The following is a 27669-nucleotide window of genomic DNA, read 5'->3' on the forward strand; positions in this document are numbered from 1 at the left end:
TGGTCAACATGGATTTAGAGCAGACGATCATTCTCGTTACAAATACTAGATCGTTATAAATGAATTACGATGCATTTGGAAGAATCCCAAGACTCAGTTTTCTGCACAGATTTCGCTGAAGCATTTAACAGTTGCGATTATGAAGTTATAACTTTTAAAATGAAATAGGAAAAATGGACGTTCACTTCTTTTAACATAAGTCACAGCAGTGATAGAAGCAAAATCTAGCCTTGGTGAAGTGAAAAGTTTAGTACCCCAAGGCGCGGTCCTGGCCTCGTGCTGTTCCTCATTCTCAGCTTCAACTTCGTATTGTCCTTTGTGGGCTTAGCGCTTCTTTTTGATTATAATAATAATAAATGTCCTTTGTGGATGATTCCAAAAGTATCGTGACAGTTGCTTTGGTAGAAGAAACGAGAAAGAGGCGAGCTGGTATCAATAGTCTTTCAGTGGCAATGAGTAATATGTTAAATGGTAACAAATTATAACTGCAGAGATATGGAGAGAATGAAGAATTTATAGGGAGCACTGCATGTGAAGCACAAAACCATCTTATAGAACAAAAGGAACGTGTAAATGACTGGTGTAATAATGTCACAAAGGCCTGAAAAATGGCAGGATCGCCAATGAGAACCTTTAAAACAAAGAGAAATAATATTAATGATGATATTAAAACCACTTGTGCTCTCTCTAGAAAACTGATATTGACTGATCCATTCAAGGCAGGAGAGATCTAGAACAAGCACGAGGGACACCTAAATGATACGTACGTTCAGGATTGAATGCACACACACACACACACACACACACACACACACACACACACACACACACACACACACACACACACACACACACACACACACACACACACACACACACGTGATGTAGTGGAGGCAGAATCCATACATACCTTTAAGAAGAGGTATGATAAAACTCAAGGAGCAAAGAGAGTGACCTAGTAGCGACCCGTGAAGAGGCCGGGCCAGGAGCTGTGACTCGAACCCTGCAACCACGACTAGGTGAGCACACACAATCACGAACAATCTATACAAGATGCAAAACAACCATAGGGAGAGTTAAATAGCGGATAATAACTCTAGACCTTTCGTGTTGCAATCATCACGAGTTTCCAGTGTTGAAGAAATGAGTAGGAAGTCCAGGCAGATTAGTTCCGAGGAATGATCTACTTCGAATAAATTAGAACGTTCTCCTAAACTAATTTCCTTGGACTTCATACTCATTTCTACAACACTGCAAACTCCTGATGTGTTGATTGCAACACGAAAGGCCTAGAACTATCATTCAACTTCCCTCGTGGTTGTTTTGCATTATATATATATATATATATATATATATATATATATATATATATATATATATATATATATATATATATATATATATATAGGTAGTAGGTTGGTAGTATTGGTAGTAGGTTGGTAGACAGCAACCACCCAGGGAAGTACTACCGTCCTGCCAGATGACTGTGAAACAAAAACCTGTAACTGTTTTGCATGATGGTAGGATTGCTGGTTTCTTTTTCTGTCTCATAAACACGCTAAGATAACAGGGATATCTTGCTACTCCTACTTACACTTTGGTCACACTTCACAGACACGCACATGCATATATATATATATACATACATCTAGGTTTTTCTCTTTTTTCTAAATAGCTCTTGTTCTTTTTTATTTCTTCTATTGTCCATGGGGAAGTGGAAAAGAATCTTTCCTCCGTAAGCCATGCGTGTCGTATGAGGCGACTAAAATGCCAGGAGCAATGGGCTAGTAACCCCTTCTCCTGTATACAATTACTAAAAAAGAGAAGAAGAAAAACTTTATAAAACTGGGTTGCTTAAATGTGCGTGGATGTAGTGCGGATGACAAGAAACACATGATTGCTGATGTTATGAATGAAAAGAAGTTGGATGTCCTGGCCCTAAGCGAAACAAAGCTGAAGGGGGTAGGAGAGTTTCAGTGGGGGGAAATAAATGGGATTAAATCTGGAGTATCTGAGAGAGTTAGAGCAAAGGAAGGGGTAGCAGTAATGTTAAATGATCAGTTATGGAAGGAGAAAAGAGAATATGAATGTGTAAATTCAAGAATTATGTGGATTAAAGTAAAGGTTGGATGCGAGAAGTGGGTCATAATAAGCGTGTATGCACCTGGAGAAGAGAGGAATGCAGAGGAGAGAGAGAGATTTTGGGAGATGTTAAGTGAATGTATAGGAGCCTTTGAACCAAGTGAGAGAGTAATTGTGGTAGGGGACTTGAATGCTAAAGTAGGAGAAACTTTTAGAGAGGGTGTGGTAGGTAAGTTTGGGGTGCCAGGTGTAAATGATAATGGGAGCCCTTTGATTGAACTTTGTATAGAAAGGGGTTTAGTTATAGGTAATACATATTTTAAGAAAAAGAGGATAAATAAGTATACACGATATGATGTAGGGCGAAATGACAGTAGTTTGTTGGATTATGTATTGGTAGATAAAAGACTGTTGAGTAGACTTCAGGATGTACATGTTTATAGAGGGGCCACAGATATATCAGATCACTTTCTAGTTGTAGCTACACTGAGAGTAAAAGGTAGATGGGATACAAGGAGAATAGAAGCATCAGGGAAGAGAGAGGTGAAGGTTTATAAACTAAAAGAGGAGGCAGTTAGGGTAAGATATAAACAGCTATTGGAGGATAGATGGGCTAATGAGAGCATAGGCAATGGGGTCGAAGAGGTATGGGGTAGGTTTAAAAATGTAGTGTTAGAGTGTTCAGCAGAAGTTTGTGGTTACAGGAAAGTGGGTGCAGGAGGGAAGAGGAGCGATTGGTGGAATGATGATGTAAAGAGAGTAGTAAGGGAGAAAAAGTTAGCATATGAGAAGTTTTTACAAAGTAGAAGTGATGCAAGGAGGGAAGAGTATATGGAGAAAAAGAGAGAAGTTAAGAGAGTGGTGAAGCAATGTAAAAAGAGAGCAAATGAGAGAGTGGGTGAGATGTTATCAACAAATTTTGTTGAAAATAAGAAAAAGTTTTGGAGTGAGATTAACAAGTTAAGAAAGCCTAGAGAACAAATGGATTTGTCAGTTAAAAATAGGAGAGGAGAGTTATTAAATGGAGAGTTAGAGGTATTGGGAAGATGGAAGGAATATTTTGAGGAATTGTTAAATGTTGATGAAGATAGGGAAGCTGTGATTTCGTGTATTGGGCAAGGAGGAATAACATCTTGTAGGAGTGAGGAAGAGCCAGTTGTGAGTGTGGGGGAAGTTCGTGAGGCAGTAGGTAAAATGAAAGGGGGTAAGGCAGCCGGGATTGATGGGATAAAGATAGAAATGTTAAAAGCAGGTGGGGATATAGTTTTGGAGTGGTTGGTGCAATTATTTAATAAATGTATGGAAGAGGGTAAGGTACCTAGGGATTGGCAGAGAGCATGCATAGTTCCTTTGTATAAAGGCAAAGGGGATAAAAGAGAGTGCAAAAATTATAGGGGGATAAGTCTGTTGAGTGTACCTGGTAAAGTGTATGGTAGAGTTATAATTGAAAGAATTAAGAGTAAGACGGAGAATAGGATAGCAGATGAACAAGGAGGCTTTAGGAAAGGTAGGGGGTGTGTGGACCAGGTGTTTACAGTGAAACATATAAGTGAACAGTATTTAGATAAGGCTAAAGAGGTCTTTGTGGCATTTATGGATTTGGAAAAGGCGTATGACAGGGTGGATAGGGGGGCAATGTGGCAGATGTTGCAAGTGTATGGTGTAGGAGGTAGGTTACTGAAAGCAGTGAAGAGTTTTTACGAGGATAGTGAGGCTCAAGTTAGAGTATGTAGGAAAGAGGGAAATTTTTTCCCAGTAAAAGTAGGCCTTAGACAAGGATGTGTGATGTCACCGTGGTTGTTTAATATATTTATAGATGGGGTTGTAAGAGAAGTAAATGCGAGGGTTTTGGCAAGAGGCGTGGAGTTAAAAGATAAAGAATCACACACAAAGTGGGAGTTGTCACAGCTGCTCTTTGCTGATGACACTGTGCTCTTGGGAGATTCTGAAGAGAAGTTGCAGAGATTGGTGGATGAATTTGGTAGGGTGTGCAAAAGAAGAAAATTAAAGGTGAATACAGGAAAGAGTAAGGTTATGAGGATAACAAAAAGATTAGGTGATGAAAGATTGAATATCAGATTGGAGGGAGAGAGTATGGAGGAGGTGAACGTATTCAGATATTTGGGAGTGGACGTGTCAGCAGATGGGTCTATGAAAGATGAGGTGAATCATAGAATTGATGAGGGAAAAAGAGTGAGTGGTGCACTTAGGAGTCTGTGGAAACAAAGAACTTTGTCCTTGGAGGCAAAGAGGGGAATGTATGAGAGTATAGTTTTACCAACGCTCTTATATGGGTGTGAAGCGTGGGTGATGAATGTTGCAGCGAGGAGAAGGCTGGAGGCAGTGGAGATGTCATGTCTGAGGGCAATGTGTGGTGTGAATATAATGCAGAGAATTCGTAGTTTGGAAGTTAGGAGGAGGTGCGGGATTACCAAAACTGTTGTCCAGAGGGCTGAGGAAGGGTTGTTGAGGTGGTTCGGACATGTAGAGAGAATGGAGCGAAACAGAATGACTTCAAGAGTGTATCAGTCTGTAGTGGAAGGAAGGCGGGGTAGGGGTCGGCCTAGGAAGGGTTGGAGGGAGGGGGTAAAGGAGGTTTTGTGTGCGAGGGGCTTGGACTTCCAGCAGGCATGCGTGAGCGTGTTTGATAGGAGTGAATGGAGACAAATGGTTTTTAATACTTGACGTGCTGTTGGAGTGTGAGCAAAGTAACATTTATGAAGGGATTCAGGGAAACCGGCAGGCCGGACTTGAGTCCTGGAGATGGGAAGTACAGTGCCTGCACTCTGAAGGAGGGGTGTTAATGTTGCAGTTTAAAAACTGTAGTGTAAAGCACCCTTCTGGCAAGACAGTGATGGAGTGAATGATGGTGAAAGTTTTTCTTTTTCGGGCCACCCTGCCTTGGTGGGAATCGGCCGGTGTGATAATAAAAAAAATAAAATAATAAATATATATATATATATATATATATATATATATATATATATATATATATATATATATATATATATATATATATATATATATTATTGTGTGTGCGCGCTTGTGTGCAGCACAATCGCAGTCAGGCGATTTCAACAATGCCAAACAAGCAACAATGGGAGAGAAATTATGAGCTCAAGATCTTTCGCACTCTCGTGCGTCGTCTGGAGCTATGCAGTATTGTAACATTACATAGCTCCTAACGATGCAGAGTGTTGTATTCTTGTTACAAATTTAAATGTTCGATTTTTGAGATGGAGGTTTGTGTTACCGATCAAATAATATTTTACACTTCTCATTGATTATCTGTACTTGGAAGTTCCTGTTCGGCCAGTGACTACAGAGGCAGTCTGTATTTATGACATAGGATTAACACCTATAATTACATTCAAAACATTTAAATGACTTGTCAGAGTGTATTGTGTGTGTGTCACTTGTTTAGAGTCAGAGTGATCCTAAGAGTGGGTTTACAGGCGTCGTATAAAGCCACTTAGTAATAGAGAGTAATACTAAGTTCTAGGTCCTGTGATGCTGCTCTCAGATCACTGATGCTGCTCTCAGATCACTGCTGCTGCTCTCAGATCACTGATGCTGCTCACAAGCTCTTCATTCCATAAATTGATGCTGTTCTTCCGTAGATCCAATCTTTTTTCTCAAGCGCTGTATGGCCCTACGAGTTTAGCGCTTCCTCATAAATATACTTCTACCACTTCTGTTGTTACAATTACTGCGGTTACTATTGCTGTTGCCGCTGCCACCGCCGCCGCTGCCGCTGCCGCCGCCGTCGTCGTCGTCGCCGCCGCCACGCCGCCGAGACCTTTCCAGTTGTCTCTCAACAGTATAATCACAGTCTTGATTGTGAGGAGCTTTTGATCCAAGGAATTGGATCAGACCTGATTACCTCCCATTCTCCATGAGCTGTAGGGCCCTTACAGGTTTAGTGCTTCTCAGTCATTTTAATCAATCATGGTGTGGGGGTATTAAGTCTTTGGTGACTGATTTTCTGTTATTTATTTTCACCTTATGGTAGCATGATCAAAATCCAGCGGTATGTTGAAAAGTAGTGTTCACGTGTGAACACTTGTGAACTGATGACGGTGATCAAAACTGTGGAATTGAACACTTTCCATCTGTTCTGAGGGACTGAACACCTTCCATCTATCCTGAGGGACTGAACACCTTCCATCTATCCTGAGGGACTGAACACCTTCCATCTATCCTGAGGGACTGAACACCTTCCATCTATCCTGAGGGACTGAACACCTTCCATCTATCCTGAGGGACTGAACGCCTTCCATCTATCCTGAGGGACTGAACACCTTCCATCTATCCTGAGGGACCGAACACCTTCCATCTATCCTGAGGGACTGAACACCTTCCATCTACCCTGAGGGACTGAACACCTTCCATCTATCCTAAGGGACTGAACGCCTTCCATCTATCCTTCTCAGTAGTAGTAACCAGTTACCAGTAACCAGTGTACCAGTAGATGACTCACTACCAACCGTCTCTGCCTGAGTCACTGTCTGTATTCAATTGTGCTGACCACAGCAGTATTCAAAGACCCCCTCACATATGGGTACTGTGGGCGGCCAGTCAGTTATACGAGAGTGAGCAAGGAGATAGGCAGGCTGGTGGGCGCTCCCCACATTATCTGTAATTATACGTACTACCAGCCTACGTGAGTATTACTTTACCCTATCCACGTATCGAACTCCCACATGATATCCTGAGGGACTGAACACCTTCCATCTATCCTGAGGGACTGAACACCTTCCATCTATCCTGAGGGACTGAACACCTTCCATCTATCCTGAGGGACTGAACACCTTCCATCTATCCTGAGGGACCGAACACCTTCCATCTATCCTGAGGGACTGAACACCTTCCATCTACCCTGAGGGACTGAACACCTTCCATCTATCCTAAGGGACTGAACGCCTTCCATCTATCCTTCTCAGTAGTAGTAACCAGTTACCAGTAACCAGTGTACCAGTAGATGACTCACTACCAACCGTCTCTGCCTGAGTCGCTGTCTGTATTCAATTGTGCTGACCACAGCAGTATTCAAAGACCCCCTCACATATGGGTACGGTGGGCGGCCAGTCAGTTATACGAGAGTGAGCAAGGAGATAGGCAGGCTGGTGGGCACTCCCCACATTATCTGTAATTATACGTACTACCAGCCTACGTGAGTATTACTTTACCCTATCCACGTATCGAACTCCCACATGATATCCTGAGGGACTGAACACCTTCCATCTATCCTGAGGGACTGAACACCTTCCATCTATCCTGAGGGACTGAACACCTTCCATCTATCCTGAGGGACTGAACACCTTCCATCTATCCTGAGGGACTGAACACCTTCCATCTATCCTGAGGGACTGAACACCTTCCATCTATCCTGAGGGACTGGACACCTTCCATCTATCCTGAGGGACTGAACACCTTCCATCTATCCTGAGGGACTGAACACCTTCCATCTATCCTGAGGGACTGAACACCTTCCATCTATCCTGAGAGACTGAACACCTTCCATCTATCCTGAGGGACTGAACACCTTCCATCTATCCTGAGGGACTGAACACCTTCCATCTATCCTGAGGGACTGAACACCTTCCATCTATCCTGAGGGACTGAACACCTTCCATCTATCCTGAGGGACTGAACACCTTCCATCTATCCTGAGGGACTGAATACCTTCCATCTATCCTGAGGGACTGAATACCTTCTATCTATTCTGAGGGACTGAACACCTTCCATCTATTCTGAGGGACTGAACACCTTCCATCTATCCTGAGGGACTGAACACCTTCCATCTATCCTGAGGGACTGAACACCTTCCATCTATCCTGAGGGACTGAGCACCTTCCATCTATCCTGAGGGACTGAATACCTTCCATCTATCCTGAGGGACTGAATACCTTCTATCTATTCTGAGGGACTGAACACCTTCCATCTATTCTGAGAGACTGAACACCTTACATCTATTCTGAGGGACTGAACACCTTACATCTATTCTGAGGGACTGAACACCTTACATCTATTCTGAGGGACTGAACACCTTACATCTATTCAGAGGGACTGAACACCTTCCATCTATCCTGAGAGACTGAACACCTTCATCTGTCGTAAGGTACTGAACACCTCGCAGTCTTCACTCCCTCAGCTCTCTCCAATATGATGATACGAACATCGTGACTGAGTCAGTGCCCTTACTGAGTGTCAGTGTGGTGATGACACAGACTTCACCTCACCATCGTGTCAAGTATGGTGCTGACACACAGGCTTCACCTCACCATCGTATCGGTATGGTGCTGACACAGGCTTCACCTCACTATCGTGTCAGTGTGGTGCTGACACACAGGCTTCACCTCACCATCGTGTCAGTATGCTGTCACAGGCTTCCTCACCATCGTGTCAGTATGCTGACACAGACTTCACCTCACCATCGTGTCAGTATACAGACACAGGCTTCACCTCACCATCGTGTCAGTATACTGACACAGGCTTCACCTCACCATCGTGTCAGTATGCTGACACAGGCTTCACCTCACCATCGTGTCAGTATGCTGACACAGGCTTCACCTCACCATCGTGTCAGTATGCTGACACACAGGCTTCACCTCACCATTCACAAGCAGTAAATCAATGGTGTGCCAGATGGTGGTGCGCAGTGGCCCCACAACCTTACTCAACTTATCTCACAAGCTGTTCTCATATGCATTTTGTTATTCGAATGATGAGCACTCAAATTATCTCCCCTTTCTCTTGTTGCACTAACTTCTAGTATTTGTGTTTCGTTATCTCTTGGTTTCATTCTGTTGATATTTGTGTTTCGTTCTCTCTTGGTTTTCTTCGGTTGGTATTTGTGTTTCGTTATCTCTCTTGGTTTTCTTCTGTTGGTATTTGTGTTTCGTTATCTCTTTTGGTTTTCTTCGGTTGGTATTTGTGTTTCGTTATCTCTCTTGGTTTTCTTCTGTTGGTATTTGTGTTTCGTTATCCCTCTCAGTTGTCTGCACTTCTACATTTTGCTCCTTTTGTTTTTCTTTAGGTTCTTTTACCACCGTTTGCCTTTATTACTCCTTTTAAGTAGGCGTTTAGGCGCTAGTCAACTGTTCTTGATCCAAGGAATTGTTGCTGTCACTTTCATTGGATCAAATCTCATTGCCTTGCATCTCTCATGCGCTGCATGGAAGTCATGCAGCGCATGAGATATAATATTAATAATTTGCTGCACTTTTGAACTAATTTGTAAAAACAGAAGTGAGCATGAACTTTGGTTAACGTGTGGTTACTGGCCATTATGAACTTGCCAGGATTCTTGGCACAGGGTGGGTAGATAGGTTGATGGATGTGTCGTAACTATATTAGCCAACTGCTAAATGAATTGGCCATACTAGTTGATAAATTCTTAATCGTCGACAAATTCTGACTGATCTACTGGTTCATTGTTCAAGTTCGTAGGATCTTATGGATTGTATTATGTTGTTTGTAGTTATCTGGATGGTTTTCTCAGATGTGTGATGTCTGTTGGAGAAGATCGTCACTGATCATTGAAGTAGCTGGAATATGTTGAAGATTCCAGCCCCCTCAAGGGAGGATCCTTGATGTTGGTGAGGGACTCTTGAGCCAAGAAATCACCCCTGGTTTCCTTTTCTTTGGACCGAAACTGATTGCTTTCTAGTCTCCCCTTCACCTAGACGCTGTATAACACCTACATGTGTAGCTCTCTCCACATGACTGTAATAGTAATAATGAATCTTGGAGCTGACCAGCTTTGTGACGTTTGCTGGAAAGCAAGGTGAAACACACACACACACACACACACACACACACACACACACACACACACACACACACACACACACACACACACACACACACACACACACACACACACACACACACACACACACATCTTTCTAATCTATTCAAATTTGAAGCCTGTCTAGTAGACTGATCCAGTCTACTAGATTTTTTTTTATTGTAATTGTATCCATATCCCTCTCTTTGGTAGACACGCTACCTTATTTATCACTTAAACTAGACTTACTAGAGGATCGGGTCTCTGGCATTCACTACACTGAATGACCTATATGAGTTTAGTACAAATATTATAACTATTCTTCTTGGTGGCTCTTCTAAGTGATAAGTGTGTGTAGGTGGTGAAAAGTGTAAGGGAGAGTGCAGGTGGAGGAGTGGGTGTCCCCGCGGCCCTCCTGCAGATCTCCAGGTCTCCTCGCACCACCTGCTGATCGATATCGACTTCTGATGGTGGTCCTGCCTGGCGCCGGCCTTTGCTTCTCCTTCCCCATCAATATGCTCTTCCAGCTGCTACCATCTTTATCTCCACCTGCTGTTATCAACCATTTGTTTACCTCTGTGACTTACAGACGATTCTTCCAGCACATGTTTACATCAGCGTTATCATTCCCCTTTTATCTCATGCGTTGCTCGTACCTCCGCCATCATTGCTCTTGCTGCTGCCTCCGTCACCGTCTGCTGCTGCTGCTGCTGCTGACGTTATCGCCATTCCCATCACTGTTAACCTACATTGTACGATTCGTGCTTATTGTCTTGGGTGCCACACTGTGCTTGACGAGGTTGGTACTACCACTTATGATGGCAGAGAAAGCGCGACCATTTTCTGTTGCCACCCACTTCATCAGCTGCTGCTGCCTCTGCAACCATATGGTGCTGGCATCATCATTCTCTGCGACCTCCGCCATCTGATGTTCCTGCCGCCGCCACCAGCTGTTACCTCCGCTTTCTCAGCCTCCGCCACCCGCTGCTGTTGTTACAGTTGTTGCTATTGCTACTGCTGCTGTTGCTGCAGCGCTGTATGACCCTAGTGGGTTTAGCGCTTTTTTATTATATAATAATGTTGCTGCTGTTGTAACTACTGCTGTTATTCCTATTGCTGTCGCTGTTCCTATTTCTGATGCTGCTGTTGCTACTTCTGGTGTTGGTGTTGCTGCCACCACCACCAGCAGAGCAGGTTGCTGTGCCACCGTCCTCTGCATGACCTCCAGCCACCAGCATCCACCAGCAGCGCCGCCACAAACACACTCATATATTTCAGTATTATATGGGTAATGTCGACCTAATTAATAGTGATGGTAGTGCGGGCGGTAAGAGATAACAATGTTGAATGTTAATGTGGGATAATGGTGTGGTGATGCTGGTGAGAGAGAGAGAGAGAAACAGAGACAGACTGTTGGGAAATTTCACTTGGATAAATACGCCAAAAGACCACCAGTGATCCTTAATGTATTTATGTAAGTAAAATTTCTTGATGTACTGCGTGTTGCAGCAAGTCTGGTGTGTCCAGCAGTGAGAGTCATCTCAGCATTCGACTGATGAAGCCTGCAACGCAAGCCAAACCTTTCATCAGTAAAGATTACCAGTGTTGCACGTACCTCGCTCGTCAGTATATGTCTACCGCAGGTTAGTGAGTCTATGAAGACGGTAGATGTTGCAATCACGGTACCGTGACTACAAGTCCACATTACCTTTACTGCAGTAAGTCACAGTACCGTTACTGCAGTAAGTCACAGTACCGTTAGTGCAATAAGTCACAGTACCGTTACTGCAACAAGTTATTTAACTGATGAAGTCTACCGTATAGGTGAAACGTTTCAGTCAACAATAAAGACGCCGTAGTGTTGTTACACATATGTGTCACTCATCAGACAGTGGTCGAGTAGTACACCGTTGCTCTCTAACATCACCTCTCCCTTCAAGACAGGTGTGCCTTGATACTGCTTTACTCTCCCTTCAAGACGGGTGTGCCTTGATACTGCTTTACTCTCCCTTCAAGACGGGTGTGCCTTGATACTGCTTTACTCTCCCTTCAAGACGGGTGTGCCTTGATACTGCTTTACTCTCCCTTCAAGACGGGTGTGCCTTGATACTGCTTTCTGATGTGAGGAAATACAGCTATTGCATGCAAAAATCCTCACTTCTTCATGTTTCTCAAGAGCTGTATGTTCACACACACACACACACACACACACACACACACACACACACACACACACACACACACACACACACACACACACACACACACACACACTTGAATGGTATCTCTGGATCTTTCGTGTTGCAATCAACGCACCATCAGGAGCTTGCAGTGTTGCAGTAAGGAGGACGAGGTAAAAGCAAATACAATCACAGGCGTTCCCTGTGATTGTATCTGTTTGGACCTCATCCTCCTTACTGCAACACTGCAAGCTCAAGATGTGTTGATTGCAACACGAAAGGCCTAGAGCTATCATTCAACTTCCCCACCCCCGTGGTTGTTTTGCACACACACACAACTATATATATATATATATATATATATATATATATATATATATATATATATATATATATATATATATATATATATATATATATATATATATATATATATAACTAGAAAGAGAGGGAGGGAGAGAGAGAGAGAGAGAGAGAGAGAGAGAGCCAGTCAGGCTTTGGGTGCCGCAGCTGCAGGGAAAGGTTGGTGAGTCATGGTTTCCTGGACGTGGAGGGAGGGGGATGAGAGGAGGGGGGAGAGAGGAAAGGGAGGGGACAGAGAAGAGGGAGGGGTAGAGAGAAGGGGAGGGACAGAGAAGAGGGAGGTGGGAGGGTCGAGGAAGAGGAAGATGTGTAGGACTGGGTGGGATAAAAAGGAAATTGGTTTGGGGAGCAGGAAAGAAGCTGCCAGACCAGACTGTCATGGTGAGGGAGTGTTGATGGTGATAGTGGTGAGGAGAGTATCTGGGAGACAGTAATAGTGAGGAGAGTGTCTGGGAGACAGTAATAGTGAGGAGAGTGTCTGGGAGACAGTCTTGAGGTGAGTGTGTCTGGGAGACAGTCTTGAGGTGAGTGTGTCTGGGAGACAGTCTTGAGGTGAGTGTGTCTGGGAGACAGTCTTGAGGTGAGTGTGTCTGGGAGACAGTCTTGAGGTGAGTGTGTCTGGGAGACAATGGTGAAGAGAGTGTCTGGGAGACAGTAGTGAGGTGAGTGTGTCTGGGAGACAGTAGTGAGGTGAGTGTGTCTGGGAGACAGTAGTGAGGTGAGAGTGTCTGGGAGACAGTAGTGAGGTGAGAGTGTCTGGGAGACAGTAGTGAGGTGAGAGTGTCTGGGAGACAGTGAGGTGAGTGTGTCTGGGAGACAGTAGTGAGGTGGGAATGTCTGGGAGACAGTAGTGAGGTGAGAGTGTCTGGGAGACAATAGTGAGGTGAGAGTGTCTGGGAGACAGTAGTGAGGTGAGAGTGTCTGGGAGACAGTATTGAGGTGAGTGTGTCTAGGAGACAGTAGTGACGCGAGAGTGTCTGGGAGACAATCTTGAGTTGGGTGTGTCTGGGAGACAATCTTAAGTTGGGTGTGTCTGGGAGACAGTCTTGAGGTGGGTGTGTCTGGGAGACAATCTTAAGTTGGGTGTGTCTGGGAGACAATCTTAAGTTGGGTGTGTCTGGGAGACAGTCTTGAGGTGAGTGTGTCTGGGAGACAGTAGTGAGGTGAGTGTGTCTGGGAGACAGTAGTGAGGTGTGTCTGGGAGACAGTCTTGAGGTGAGTGTGTCTGGGAGACAGTCTTGAGGTGAGTGTGTCCGGGAGACAGTCTTGAGGTGAGTGTGTCCGGGAGACAGTCTTGAGGTGAGTGTGTCTGGGAGACAGTCTTGAGGTGAGTGTGTCCGGGAGACAGTCTTGAGGTGAGTGTGTCCGGGAGACAGTCTTGAGGTGAGTGTGTCTGGGAGACAGTAGTGAGGGTAGTGTCTGGAAGATAGTGAGTGAAGGGAGTGTGTCTGAGAGGCAGTAGCGAGTGAGAGTGAGAGTGAAAGGAAGAGTGAGGGTAAGAGTTGAATCAGTAACTGTGGGCACAGTAATTTATGTGCGATAGAGCAGGTGGGGCTGGCAGACACTGGTGTTTTCTTCTGTACACCCTGTGTTGTTTGTTGTCCCTTGACAGGTCAGGTGGTGGTCCTTGCTAGCAGGGAAGCTAGCAGCAGAGGCTGCTGCTGTTAGTTATGCTGGTGGCAAAGCCCTTGCTGGCAGGGATAATAGCATAAAAATCTTCTAGCAAGGGTAGTAGTGTAGCCCCTGGAGTTGGGTGATGTGGCTGCCGGCCCTGCTGCCAGGGCAGGTTGTGGTAAAGCTCATGGATTACATTGTGGCACAGTGTCGTTGACATAAACTTGTGTATTCCTGAGGATGAGTGAAGTTGATATTTGAGAGTGAACAACCTAGCATGGCGTCAGTCTTGATTGTTGTGCTGGCTAGGTGCTCCTCCTGGTGGGTGGTATACCTAGACAGATATACTTCTAAAAATAGAAGTATACCTCTCTAGGTATACTTCTATTTCTAGAAATAGCCTTTATCCCTTATACCCGGGTACGGTATACCCAGTAAGAACAAATATTGAAAGATAATTGTTCTATATCAGATTTTTTGGTTGATATTGAAGAATGTATTAAATAACAATCATCGAAGTGATTGTGTTGGTCATCACAGTAGCAAGTTGAAAATGGAAGCATCACATTGATGATCTTAAACCTCTTATATTAAAAGTACTCAGTAAACAAAAGTGTCTAGTGTTTTGTAGACAACACACAGTGTGATGTTTCATTCTGTTAAGAATGCTGTACTTAATACAGACAGGTATGTATATATTGCTCTATGTACATAGTTCGGAGCGATGTTTTGTGGCACTTGTCATCAACGAAGATTGGAGGTTTGGTACTGAAGAGCTCTTGATTCAAGGAATTTGAGAAACCCTTCCCTGAGATTAAATCTTATATCCCTCTCATTTCCTAGGTGAGTGCTTGACCTTCCCTACGGGTTTAGTTCTTACCTATAATTATATAGCACTTTTATATATGTGTGTGTTGATGTTTTGCAACAGCCATGAATGGACTTTAATAATTTGTTCTCTTAAGTCTATTAGAGTTTCTTTCATTCCTTTTATTTCGACTGAGTGGAATAATGTTGATGTTTGTGTGAGTCCTTGTTCGTATGTATATATGTGGTTTATATGTTTGGTTGTGTCCATGTTTGTGTATGGTATATAATTTTGGTTGTGTCTTCGTTCGTGTGTCTATTTGGCTTATATCTGGTTATGTCCTTGTTTGTGTGGTGTGTGGTTTATATGTTTGGTTGTGTCCTTGTTTGTGTGGTGTGTGGTTTATATGTTTGGTTGTGTCCTTGTTCGTGTGGTGTGTGGTTTATATGTTTGGTTGTGTCCTTGTTTGTGTGGTGTGTGGTTTATATGTTTGGTTGTGTCCTTGTTCGTGTGGTGTGTGGTTTATATGTTTGGTTGTGTCCTTGTTCGTGTGGTGTGTGGTTTATATGTTTGGTTGTGTCCTTGTTCGTCTGGTGTGTGGTTTATATGTTTGGTTTTGTCCTTGTTCGTGTGGTGTGTGGTTTATATGTTTGGTTTTGTCCTTGTTCGTGTGGTGTGTGGTTTATATGTTTGGTTTTGTCCTTGTTCGTGTGGTGTGTGGTTTATATGTTTGGTTTTGTCCTTGTTCGTGTGGTGTGTGGTTTATATGTTTTGTGTCCTTGTTCGTGTGGTGTGTGGTTTATATGTTTGGTTTTGTCCTTGTTCGTGTGGTGTGTGGTTTATATGTTTGGTTTTGTCCTTGTTCGTGTGGTGTGTGGTTTATATGTTTGGTTGTGTCCTTGTTCGTCTGGTGTGTGGTTTATATGTTTGGTTGTGTCCTTGTTCGTCTGGTGTGTGGTTTATATGTTTGGTTGTGTCCTTGTTCGTCTGGTGTGTGGTTTATATGTTTGGTTTTGTCCTTGTTCGTGTGGTGTGTGGTTTATATGTTTGGTTGTGTCCTTGTTCGTGTGGTGTGTGGTTTATATGTTTGGTTGTGTCCTTGTTCGTCTGGTGTGTGGTTTATATGTTTGGTTGTGTCCTTGTTCGTCTGGTGTGTGGTTTATATGTTTGGTTGTGTCCTTGTTCGTGTGGTGTGTGGTTTATATGTTTGGTTGTGTCCTTGTTCGTCTGGTGTGTGGTTTATATGTTTGGTTGTGTCCTTGTTCGTCTGGTGTGTGGTTTATATGTTTGGTTGTGTCCTTGTTCGTGTGGTGTGTGGTTTATATGTTTGGTTGTGTCCTTGTTCGTCTGGTGTGTGGTTTATATGTTTGGTTGTGTCCTTGTTCGTGTGGTGTGTGGTTTATATGTTTGGTTGTGTCCTTGTTCGTCTGGTGTGTGGTTTATATGTTTGGTTGTGTCCTTGTTCGTGTGGTGTGTGGTTTATATGTTTGGTTGTGTCCTTGTTCGTCTGGTGTGTGGTTTATATGTTTGGTTGTGTCCTTGTTCGTCTGGTGTGTGGTTTATATGTTTGGTTGTGTCCTTGTTCGTGTGGTGTGTGGTTTATATGTTTGGTTGTGTCCTTGTTCGTCTGGTGTGTGGTTTATATGTTTGGTTGTGTCCTTGTTCGTCTGGTGTGTGGTTTATATGTTTCGTTGTGTCCTTGTTCGTGTGGTGTGTGGTTTATATGTTTGGTTGTGTCCTTGTTCGTCTGGTGTGTGGTTTATATGTTTGGTTGTGTCCTTGTTCGTGTGGTGTGTGGTTTATATGTTTGGTTGTGTCCTTGTTCGTCTGGTGTGTGGTTTATATGTTTGGTTGTGTCCTTGTTCGTGTGGTGTGTGGTTTATATGTTTGGTTGTGTCCTTGTTCGTCTGGTGTGTGGTTTATATGTTTGGTTGTGTCCTTGTTCGTGTGGTGTGTGGTTTATATGTTTGGTTTTGTCCTTGTTCGTGTGGTGTGTGGTTTATATGTTTGGTTGTGTCCTTGTTCGTCTGGTGTGTGGTTTATATGTTTGGTTTTGTCCTTGTTCGTGTGGTGTGTGGTTTATATGTTTGGTTGTGTCCTTGTTCGTGTGGTGTGTGGTTTATATGTTTTGTGTCCTTGTTCGTGTGGTGTGTGGTTTATATGTTTGGTTTTGTCCTTGTTCGTGTGGTGTGTGGTTTATATGTTTGGTTGTGTCCTTGTTCGTGTGGTGTGTGGTTTATATGTTTGGTTTTGTCCTTGTTCGTGTGGTGTGTGGTTTATATGTTTGGTTTTGTCCTTGTTCGTGTGGTGTGTGGTTTATATGTTTGGTTGTGTCCTTGTTCGTCTGGTGTGTGGTTTATATGTTTGGTTGTGTCCTTGTTCGTCTGGTGTGTGGTTTATATGTTTGGTTTTGTCCTTGTTCGTGTGGTGTGTGGTTTATATGTTTGGTTGTGTCCTTGTTCGTCTGGTGTGTGGTTTATATGTTTGGTTGTGTCCTTGTTCGTCTGGTGTGTGGTTTATATGTTTGGTTGTGTCCTTGTTCGTGTGGTGTGTGGTTTATATGTTTGGTTGTGTCCTTGTTCGTGTGTATATGAGGTTTATAGTTTTGTTATGTAGTGTTAACTTGGTTTTCTCTCTCCGTATTTACCACTTTATGGTCAGGATTACTGAACTGATCTCATGGGTCAGTGCACTTCGTAAATGTCACAGCTTCCTTTCTTCCTCTTTTCCACAAATTTCTTCCTCACCTCCTCCTTTTCTTCCTTCCTCACCTCCTTCTTTTCTTCCTTCCTCACATCCTTCCTATATTCATTCGCTCATTTCTCTGTTAGTGGAAATGCTGTAGCTCATAAGTTTGAAGTTCTACTTGGCTTTACGGGAGAAGTTTGACTTCTTTCTGCTTCAGGTATGGAGATTCGCACTTGATCAGTGTTCTTACACACTTGCTGAAAAAAACACCGGTGCTCTGTACTCACAATTAAGTTCACCAGTAGAGGTTTTCCTCACGTGCTTTTCTCAGATGTTAGACTCTTCTGCAGAAAACCACTCATGGTCTCATTTTCACCGAACACTGATGATAGATTCATCAGCAGAAACATGCATTTGTACTCATAGTAGAGGCCTATGCTAACCTTCCTAGTGTGCATAAAAATGCACCTACTATACTTGGGTGAATCTTACGAAGCCGGGAAACGTACTGGCCTGCTGGTTTTACTGGAGCTCGATTGCTAGCGCATTCATCTCATACACTGAGGTCCGGGGATCGACCCCCGGTACGGTTGGAAACATTAGGACGCGTTTCGTTTAGGCACCTGTTGTCCATGTTCACCTATCAGTAAAATAGGTACCTGGGTGTTTGTCGACTGGCGTGGGTCAGATCCTGGGACAAAATTGACCTAATTTGCTCGAAATGCTCTGCATAGCAAGTGGCTTTCTGTATATTAGTATGTCAATGATGTCAGCTAGGCCTGTATACCTTGTACATGTACTTGTAGAAATAAAGATTAATGTTATTACTGGTTTGCTTGTGTTCCCTGAGAATGTGATTGACACACATCACCACATCCCTTGTTATGTGTGTGTCTTTCATTACACTTGAATTCTATTTTAAAATATCACGTGTTTGTGGTATTACTGCAATATTGTTACGGTTCGACAAAAAGACACGGTGATTGAAAGAAGGAGTAGGCTGAATGTGAAGGAGGTTGCAAGAAGGTGAGGGGGTTGAATGAAAGGTGAGAGAGGTTGAATGGTAAAGAAGGTTGAAAGAAGATGAGGAAGGCTATAAGAAGAATGAGGAAAATACAGACATATTAACTAGTTAATGGTGTAGAATGTGATGGGAGAGCGGGCGTACTTCTACCTAACACACTGATGCCTTAAACATATATCATATCAGTCTTTTTTTTCACATCTGTGCTATATTGTGATTATTTTCCACGTGTACTTGTTGCTGTTTTGACAACTGACTGGTTAAACTATTATTTAGAAATCAAACGTTTGTATAACATGTTGTTGTTGATTTATTGATTATACATAAAGTAGAGAGAACACAGGTGTGTGTGTGTGTGTGTGTGTGTGTATGTGTGTGTGTGTGTGTGTGTGTGTGCGTGTGTGTTGTATCGTGGTACTGTGATCTACCTTACACACACTCTCCACTTGAGTATCCCTTAAGTCTGTGTCACTTGTGCTTCATAACGTGTTGACTCATAATAGAAGCTGTATAACACTAATGCCATATTTGAGCATAGGTGAAGCCACATATGTGGACATGCCACGATGTGCACATTGTAATTTACAGCCTTAAAGCTGTTAGCTTACTTCAGTTCAGAACCCACTGTATCTAATTCTAAGGCATACTGCCTTCACCACCCAATGATGCTAGCTACGGCGGTCTATTAACACAGTCTTACCCATTTACTGATAGGTGAACGGAGGTCACATGTCTGGGAAGACCTGCCCACAGGTAATGGCGAGTCCAAGAATTAAGCCCGAGTTCTTTCGGTTGTGAGCTGAATGCTTTACCAGTGAGTTGTTGCAGTTACTCCGCTGCAAGTTTTGGGCGAGTGCGAGGCATGAGTGGTAGTAAAACGTAAGTAGTGAGTTAACATTAATGTGTGTTCTGTATTGTGTTACAGAGAGAAGATGTCGTCGGTGAAGGTGGCAGTAAGGGTGAGGCCCTTCAACAACCGCGAGATCGCCCGAGAATGCAAGTGCATCATTGACATGGGAGGCAAGACCACAAGTAAGTTACCTCTTCTGTTCACACACGCACACACACACACACACACACTTATGAGTGTGCTTATTAATTGGAGGCGAGAGCACAAGTCAATTACCCCTCACACATAAGTGATAGTATTTCAGAAAGCTCTCCTCCCAGCCCTTACTGCTACCGGTCAGCTTGCCTGCTGGAGCAACCCCTGTAACCTTCCTGTGTAGCCGGCGGAAGGCTGTGGGTCATTATATGACTTAAGACCCGCATCAAGAAACACTTGTCCTGTTTCCTGACAAACCTTACCTAACCTAACCTCTGTATATATGCTCACTCCACCCCACGTAATAACATTTTGTTTATTATTATTTTACCTGCAGCAGCATTTTTAGGTGAGTTTAGCATTAAATTAACGTAGATAAATATATCGCATTCACTTTAGGCTGTCAGCTTTATAGGTAATGTTTTAAGAACTTGTTTAAGCGTCCGTCACATTTTTCTTCTAGGTTAATTCTTCGGGACAATGTTTAGGGGTGTGTCTTTGTTCTATGATGCTATATATACAGTTATACCCCACTTTACGATATTTCGGCCTACGTCAAATACGCCTTTACGTCACTTTTCTAGAGTAAATTTCAGTTCAGCGAACGGTTTTACATCCGACTTTACGTCACTCAGCAACGTCACCTACGTCATAATTTTTAACTGTGTTCATTATTTTTTAAAAAAATATGACTAAAATGTGGTTTTAGTGTTTTTTTAAGGTTTATCAATAGTTATATTCTTTCTCGAGTTATTTACGCATGTTTTACGGTGTTTGTCTTCATTTCAAGGCATTACGTCCGGTTTACGTCAATGACTGGTTACGTCACGGCTCTTGGGACTAGTTAATGACGTAGGACGGGGTATGACTGTATATATTTAGTGTTTCGCAGCCTGTGTTGGGTACTGCGGCAACACTGCTATTGTCTGTATTCCACTACCGGCGTGTATATCCCACTACTGGCTTCTGTATCCCACTGTGGGTGTCTTCATCCCACTGCTGGCGTGTGTATTCCACTACCTGCGTGTGTATCCCACTACTTGCTTCTGTATCCCACTGTGGGTGTCTTCATCCCACTGCTGGCGCTTGTATCAAGCTGCTGCTGCTGTCTGTATCCCACTGCTGCTGCTGTCTAGCATGTAGTTTCCTGTTGCTGTTTGCAGCTTCACCAGCACACACATGTTCGTGCAGTCCAGTCTTCACAGTTTCACCTCGTACAGTTACAACACTATTTCTTGCACTTGCTGTTCATTCTCGTTTTTTAATTGTTTTTCATGTGGAAGAGAATTCTGGTATTTTCTACTTGTGTAACTCATTGGAAAGAACACTTTAGGTTAGGTTTTTCTGTTATTTGTTTTTCTCTTGGTATTAATGATGTGAGTGTCCGCCCCTGGCACCCGCTTGGAGCTGGTCCCTTGACACAGCACTGAGTGGTTACACTGTGAGTGACGGAGCCACACTGCATGATGGTACATTTAGTAGCGCCACACAGTAAAGGGCTCCACTCTGGGTGATTATATTGCGTCACACGTAACACAATTCTACCATACTCACCAGCCGAATTTCACTTAACCAATCTGTAACAACTTTGCAGCAACCACCAACCATTACAAAAACTCCACGGGGATCAACAGCCATGTTTCACATAACATACTACAACAGCTCCACGGGAAACACCAGCCAGGTTTAACTTACCACACTAACACGTGTGTTTTAGTGTGGTTTGTTTTAGCCAGGTTCAACTTACCATTCTAAAACAACTCTACGGTAACCACCAGCCAAGTTTCACGTACCACAGTACAACAAATTACGGTAACTACCATCTAGGTTTCATTTACCACTACAAAAAATCTACGGTAACCACCATCCAGGTTTCACTTACCACAATACAACAAGTCTACGGTATCCACCATCCAGGTTTCACTTACCACAATACAACAAGTCTTCGATAATCAGCCAGGTTTCACTTACCACAATACAACAAGTCTAAAGTGATCACCTGTCAGGTTACACCTAAAATGCTGCCCACCACTAAACTTTCTATATCAGATTGCGATCTACAGTCACCAACATTTTACATGATTAGAGCAACAACAAGGAGACCTTGTCAGACAGTAGGCTGCAAGAACAAGGATCCCAGGAAGTAACTTAAGGCAAAGATAATTATAAGTAAACAAACATTTGCAAACAAAGATGTATTAAATAAGGAAAACATGCATATTAAAAGTAATATCATCTTTATAATAAGGATATTAGTAATTATGATACTCACCTAGTTGAGGTTGCGGGGGTCGAGTCCGAGCTCCTGGCCCTGTGTGTGTGTGTGTGTGTGTGTGTGTGTGTTGTCATTTGTAATGGATATATTCAAGAGTATGTGTTATAATGTATATATCTAACACTCAGCATGTGTGTGATAATGGATGTATCCAATGTATCACAACACCAACATACATACTCAGTTAAATTACCAACCGGTGCATGGTGTTGGTATTACTCTTGAATGTGTCGACGTGTTTTAATGGAGAAAGTCTTGTTGATAATTATGTTTGAATTACGCCATTTCAGAGGCAGTTAAACGAATATCCAACCATTTTTGTAGCCGTGGTCAGTGAAAAAGTTGCATTAACGCGTGATTAAATATGACGACTTTATTCCCCCTTCCCCCAGTTGTTGCTAGAAAAAAGAGGAAATCTGCATTAAATGTTCAGCTGCAGAGTGCGGATTACCTGCTGCATCCCCCAGGTGTTCTTCAGGGGTACTGCAACCTTTTCCCCGTGTATTTTTACTGCTGGGGTGCTCTTCAGGGATGCTGCCCTGATGTTGCTCAAGGCTCCGTACCCTGGGTATTGGAGGTACCTTGCTTAGGTCAGACCTGATTGCCTACTTTTTGCTAGGCACCACTTTTTCCAGGTTACCTTATCAAGAGGAAAATAATAACACTCTTCCTGTCCTCAACCTCTTGATACACAGATACAGTAGTCTCTACTCCTTTCAATTTAGTGTTTACTGTAAACTCAAAAAACAAGAAGGATGTCTTTCAGTTTTGGTGTCACCAGTACACTAAACCCAAGAGAAGTGTTCTCTTAGGCTGCTAGGTTAGGATTTTCAGAATCTGCAACTAATTTTGTGAGAGTTGAGTGTCACAAAATTATATGAGATCTTCTACTGTTTACATTTTCCTGTCACCTTCATAGTGATTGTAGGAGGATAGTGTGGAATAATTAACACCCAGAGGTGTTATCAATAGTAACTGTAATAGTCCATATATCTAAGGTACCTAAGAACGCTTGTGGATTACAAAGGAAAACCAATTACATCACCACCACTGTCAGATACTACTGGGACTAAGAGTCTTAAAACCTCTTCTGGGGAGAATGTAAGCATCTCCATACCATCTCTTGTAGGGCAGCAGTTGAAATAAACTGTATGTAGGTGAGTCGGCTAGGGATCTGTGTACACCCCAATATTATCACAGATATGCTTGTCATGCCATTAACACCCCACAAAGTCAGTAACACAGCTTCGCGTGTGAATTAGCATTGTTATCCATGAAAAAGACAGGAACAGAAGAAAATGACTGGAATCAGTCATTCCTACCATAAACAGTGAGGGTGGCCGAACCCCTGGCTCACATGGTCGTCAACACACACCGCCCTCCTCTCCTGAAATAGTCAGCCTTGTACCTCACCAGTCCTCGTCACTTCTCTCACCAATATTATATATATATATATATATATATATATATATATATATATATATATATATATATATATATATATATATATATATATATATATATATATATATATATAATATATATAAACATGTGCGGCGTCTGGTTGTCTTTGTTGTGGACGTTTCGCCATCCAGTGGCTGGCTGGATGTCGAAACGTCTACGATAGGGATGCCCGGGTGTTGCGCATGTGTCTTAATTTCATCTTGTCGGTATTATATACCATTCTTCTTCTTCTTCTACTACTACTACTACTACTACTACTACTACTACTACTACTACTACTACTACTACTACTACTACTACTACTACTACTACCACTATCACCTCTTCCTGCCTATATATAGCCGTCCTACTCCACTTCTGGTTAGTGCGACTTTGTCAATGGTCCAAGTCGGACCGAAACGTCGTCGTAAGCTTCTCTCTTTTATGTGCGGGTTATTTGTGTGTGTATATATATATATATATATATATATATAGGGTTGGAGAGAGGGGGTAAAGGAGGTTTTGTGGGTAAGGGGCTTGGACTTCCAGCAAGCGTGCGTGAGCGTGTTAGATAGGAGTGAATGGAGACGAATGGTACTTGGGACCTGACGATCTGTTGGAGTGTGAGCAGGGTAATATTTAGTGAAGGGATTCAGGGAAACCGGTTATTTTCATATAGTCGGACTTGAGTCCTGGAAATGGGAAGTACAATGCCTGCACTTTAAAGGAGGGGTTTGGGATATTGGCAGTTTGGAGGGATATGTTGTGTATCTTTATATGTGTATGCTTCTAGACTGTTGTATTCTGAGCACCTCTGCAAAAAACAGTGATAATGTGCGAGTGTGGTGAAAGTGTTGAATGATGATGAAAGTATTTTCTTTTTGGGGATTTTCTTTCTTTTTTGGGTCACCCTGCCTCGGTGGGAGACGGCCGACTTGTTGAAAAAAAAAAAAAAAAAAAAAAAAAAAAAATATATATATATATATATATATATATATATATATATATATATATATATATATATATATATATATATATATATATATATATATATATATAATTACTGCTATAAGCGTTGAGTAACATACACGGTGGTGTACTAAGAAATTATCACAATTATTGCTATTATCGTATAAATTAAAGAGCTAGGGAGCAGGAGTTGGTCCCTGTCTAATAACGTCTCCACCTCCCTCCATGTGAAATATGTAGCGTAGGTTTACTGACGCCTGTCTTGAGGGATTAAGAAGGAAGGAAGAATGAAGAAAGGAAGAATGTTTGGGGGTTGGTTCTCATGGTTACCTTGTGTTCATCTCAATCCTCTCTTTGTATTCCCACCTGCCTGATGGTTACCATCTTGTTATGTTGTCAAGATCCCAACACCAAGTTTCATCTCGTCTGCTCAGTATTCTTCTCTCCTGGGATGTCCGCAGTTTGAATGGCTTGTCCCGTATTCCTTTCATTTCTTTCCTTCGTTTTCGTTCATCCTTCCTTCAGGCTGTTCCTACTCCCGCTGCATCGCTCATCCTCAAACCTGCCCCTCCTCATATTTTGTTTCCCTTCCTTTTTTTTTGCATTTCATTCCTGCTCTCTCTCTCTCTCTCTCTCTCTCTCTCTCTCTCTCTCTCTCTCTCGACCCAAGCTATGTTCTCTACCCGGTATTCTCTTTTTCTTCCCTCTTATGATTTATTATAGGGATTTGCGTTCTAGCAGCAATTTGCCTGATCATATGTGTAGCTTGTTCAAGATATTTTACAACCTCTCTCTCTAATATATCTATTCTTTTTGCATCATTTGCTTTACATTTGCCGTGTTTGTGTGTGTGTGTGTGTGTGTGTGTGTGTGTGTGTGTGTATGTGCGTGCGCGCGGGTGGTTGTATTGATCTTCAAGGGAAGACTTCGTGTCGCCTGCCACCTCCCCTTCCCTTATCCCCCCCGTCCCCCATCAGCACAACACCACTGACCTGTTAACATCCCCATTCACACGCACACATGCATGCGCACGCACGCACGACACAAGCATGCACACACACACACACACACACACACACACACACACACACACACACACACACACACACACACACACACACACACACACACACACACTGACCTACGCCGGCTAATACAGTGAAGCACTTTTTGTTATCCCTAGTTCCTCTTACTTCATACTCGACTTATCAGATTCTACCTCCAGTTTGTGCCCGCTATATTACTTCACCAGTCATTACCGACGCTAGTTCCTAACCAGCTCCTTAATTGCTCTGGTCCTCAACATTGCCAGTCGTTAGATGCTTTAGACCTTAACTACGCTAGTTCTTTGCATAACTGGTCCATAATTGTTCTGGTCCTTAATGATGTGGCATTTAACAGATCGGGCCTTCAACAAATGTGGTCCCTAACAGATTTGGCTCTTTACATTCTAGTCATTAACGGGTCTGGTCCTTAACAAGTCGGGTTATTAATGGGACTAGTTCGTAACAAATCTGGTCCTTAATGGACTTGCCCTTAACAGATCTGCTCGTGATCGGCTCTGGTCCCACACATCGCCGGTCCTTAACGACTGGTCTTTAAAAATCCCAACTTTCAGTGGCCCCAATCCTTAAAGTCTTCGGTCCTTAATGGCACCTGTTCTTAATCTCTCTGGTTCTTAACGACTCTGATCCCCTAACGGCTGGCTTCAGCTTTACTCCAGACGTTGGCATGTACACTGTGCACGCTTGCCCTGCACCAGGGGCAGGTTGGGCAACATTGAAGGTCCCACCACCTTCATGTCCATTCCTGTGGGGAATGTCTCTTTGTTGTCCTTTATTGACTCTATTGTCTTTTATTGTCAACAATAAAGTGACATTTAGTCAGGTGTTGCACTTATATGTTACTCATCTACTTGTTTGTGCTGTGAGCCTTTAATATAATGAAACTCATCAACCTAGGTACCTGTGATGTTAATTACGGCAGTGGAGGGAAAAGTGATTACATGGAAGGAGAGGGAGATTACATGGGTGGAGAGAGATTATAAGGGTGGAGAGGGAGGTTTCAAGAAAGGAGATGATGATTACGTTAGAAGAGAATGATTACATAACAAGGGAAGAGTGAATGATTACACTACAAGGGAGAGAGGATGATTACATTACATGGGAGGAGTGAATGATTACACTACAATGGGGGAGAGGATGATTACGTTAGAAGGGAGGAGAGGATGATTACGTTACAAGGAAGGGAAAGGTGATTACGTTACAGGAGAGAAGAGAATTATTACACTACAAAGGGGAGATGGTGATTACGTTACAAGGAAGGAAAGGGGTAATTACATTACAAGGGAGGAGAGAGGGAGGATAACATGGTATTAGTGAGAGTGAAGATGATTACAAGATGCGTATGAGGGGGAGGGGGGGGTTGAGGCAGACTGACGTAATGAGAGTAATGCAGTAATAGTGTATAATGAGAGTAGCTGTGTGGAGGGGGGCCCTCGTACGCCACTATTTTTATGGTATTCGTCGTTGTAGGTAAAACCCCTGACACAGGTCTTGTTCAAAAGATGACAAGCTCAGTGGTGCTGGCACTGTGGCAGCGGCTTGGAAAGACTTTTTTATTTGAAGTTAAGGTTTTCATTGATCATTTGACTGACAAGGGTAGCATTAAATGGTGGCTTACCCTTGGTGAACTGAGTGATATTGGTGACTTGTATACTTCTCCAGTGGTTTTTACGCCTTTTACGTGAGAGGCTTCATTTATCGTGTAAAAATAATTTATTGAGTAGAAGACATGTAGTCAATGACCAGCTCTCCAACCACCCCAGCTTCCACTCTCTAATATTCCTTTCTGTAACCCAACCTCCTCTCTCTGATATTCCTTCCTGTAACCCAATCTCCTTTCTCTGATATTCCTTCCTGTAACCCGGCCTCCTCTCTCTGATATTCCTTCATGTAACCCAACCTACTCCCTCTGATATTACTTCCTGTAACCCAGCCTCCTCTCTCTGATATTCCTTCATGTAACCCAACCTCCTCCCTCTGATATTCCTTCATGTAACCCAACCTCCTCCCTCTGATATTCCTTCATGTAACCCAACCTCCTTTCTCTGATATTCCTTCCTGTAACCCAACCTCCTCTCTCTTATATTCCTTCCTGTAACCCAACCTCCTCCCTCTGATATTCCTTCCTGTAACCCAACCTCCTTTCTCTGATATTCCTTCCTGTAACCCAACCTCCTTTCTCTGATATTCCTTCCTGTAACCCAGCCTCCTCTCTCTGATATTCCTTCATGTAAACCAACCTCCTCTCTCTGATATTCCTTCCTATAACCCAACCTCCTCTCTCTGATGTTCCTTCATGTAACCCAACCTCCTCTCTCTGAT

At 43.0% G+C, this 27669-nt stretch overlaps 1 protein-coding gene across 12 annotated transcripts in view; it reads left to right on the forward strand.

Moving 5' to 3' along the window:
* Positions 1-27669, forward strand: part of unc-104 (kinesin family member unc-104) — a 187863-nt gene that overhangs the window by 33405 nt on the left and 126789 nt on the right. For all 12 annotated transcript variants that reach the window (XM_053773868.2, XM_053773873.2, XM_053773867.2 and 9 more), the window contains exon 2: positions 19477-19583. In XM_053773868.2, the coding sequence (XP_053629843.2) occupies positions 19484-19583 (100 nt within the window). In that variant the 5' untranslated portion in view covers positions 19477-19483. The remainder of the gene's footprint in view (positions 1-19476; positions 19584-27669) is intronic.

This window comes from Cherax quadricarinatus, chromosome 7 (genome assembly GCF_038502225.1).
Source record: "Cherax quadricarinatus isolate ZL_2023a chromosome 7, ASM3850222v1, whole genome shotgun sequence".
Taxonomy (NCBI): Eukaryota; Metazoa; Arthropoda; class Malacostraca; order Decapoda; family Parastacidae; genus Cherax; species Cherax quadricarinatus.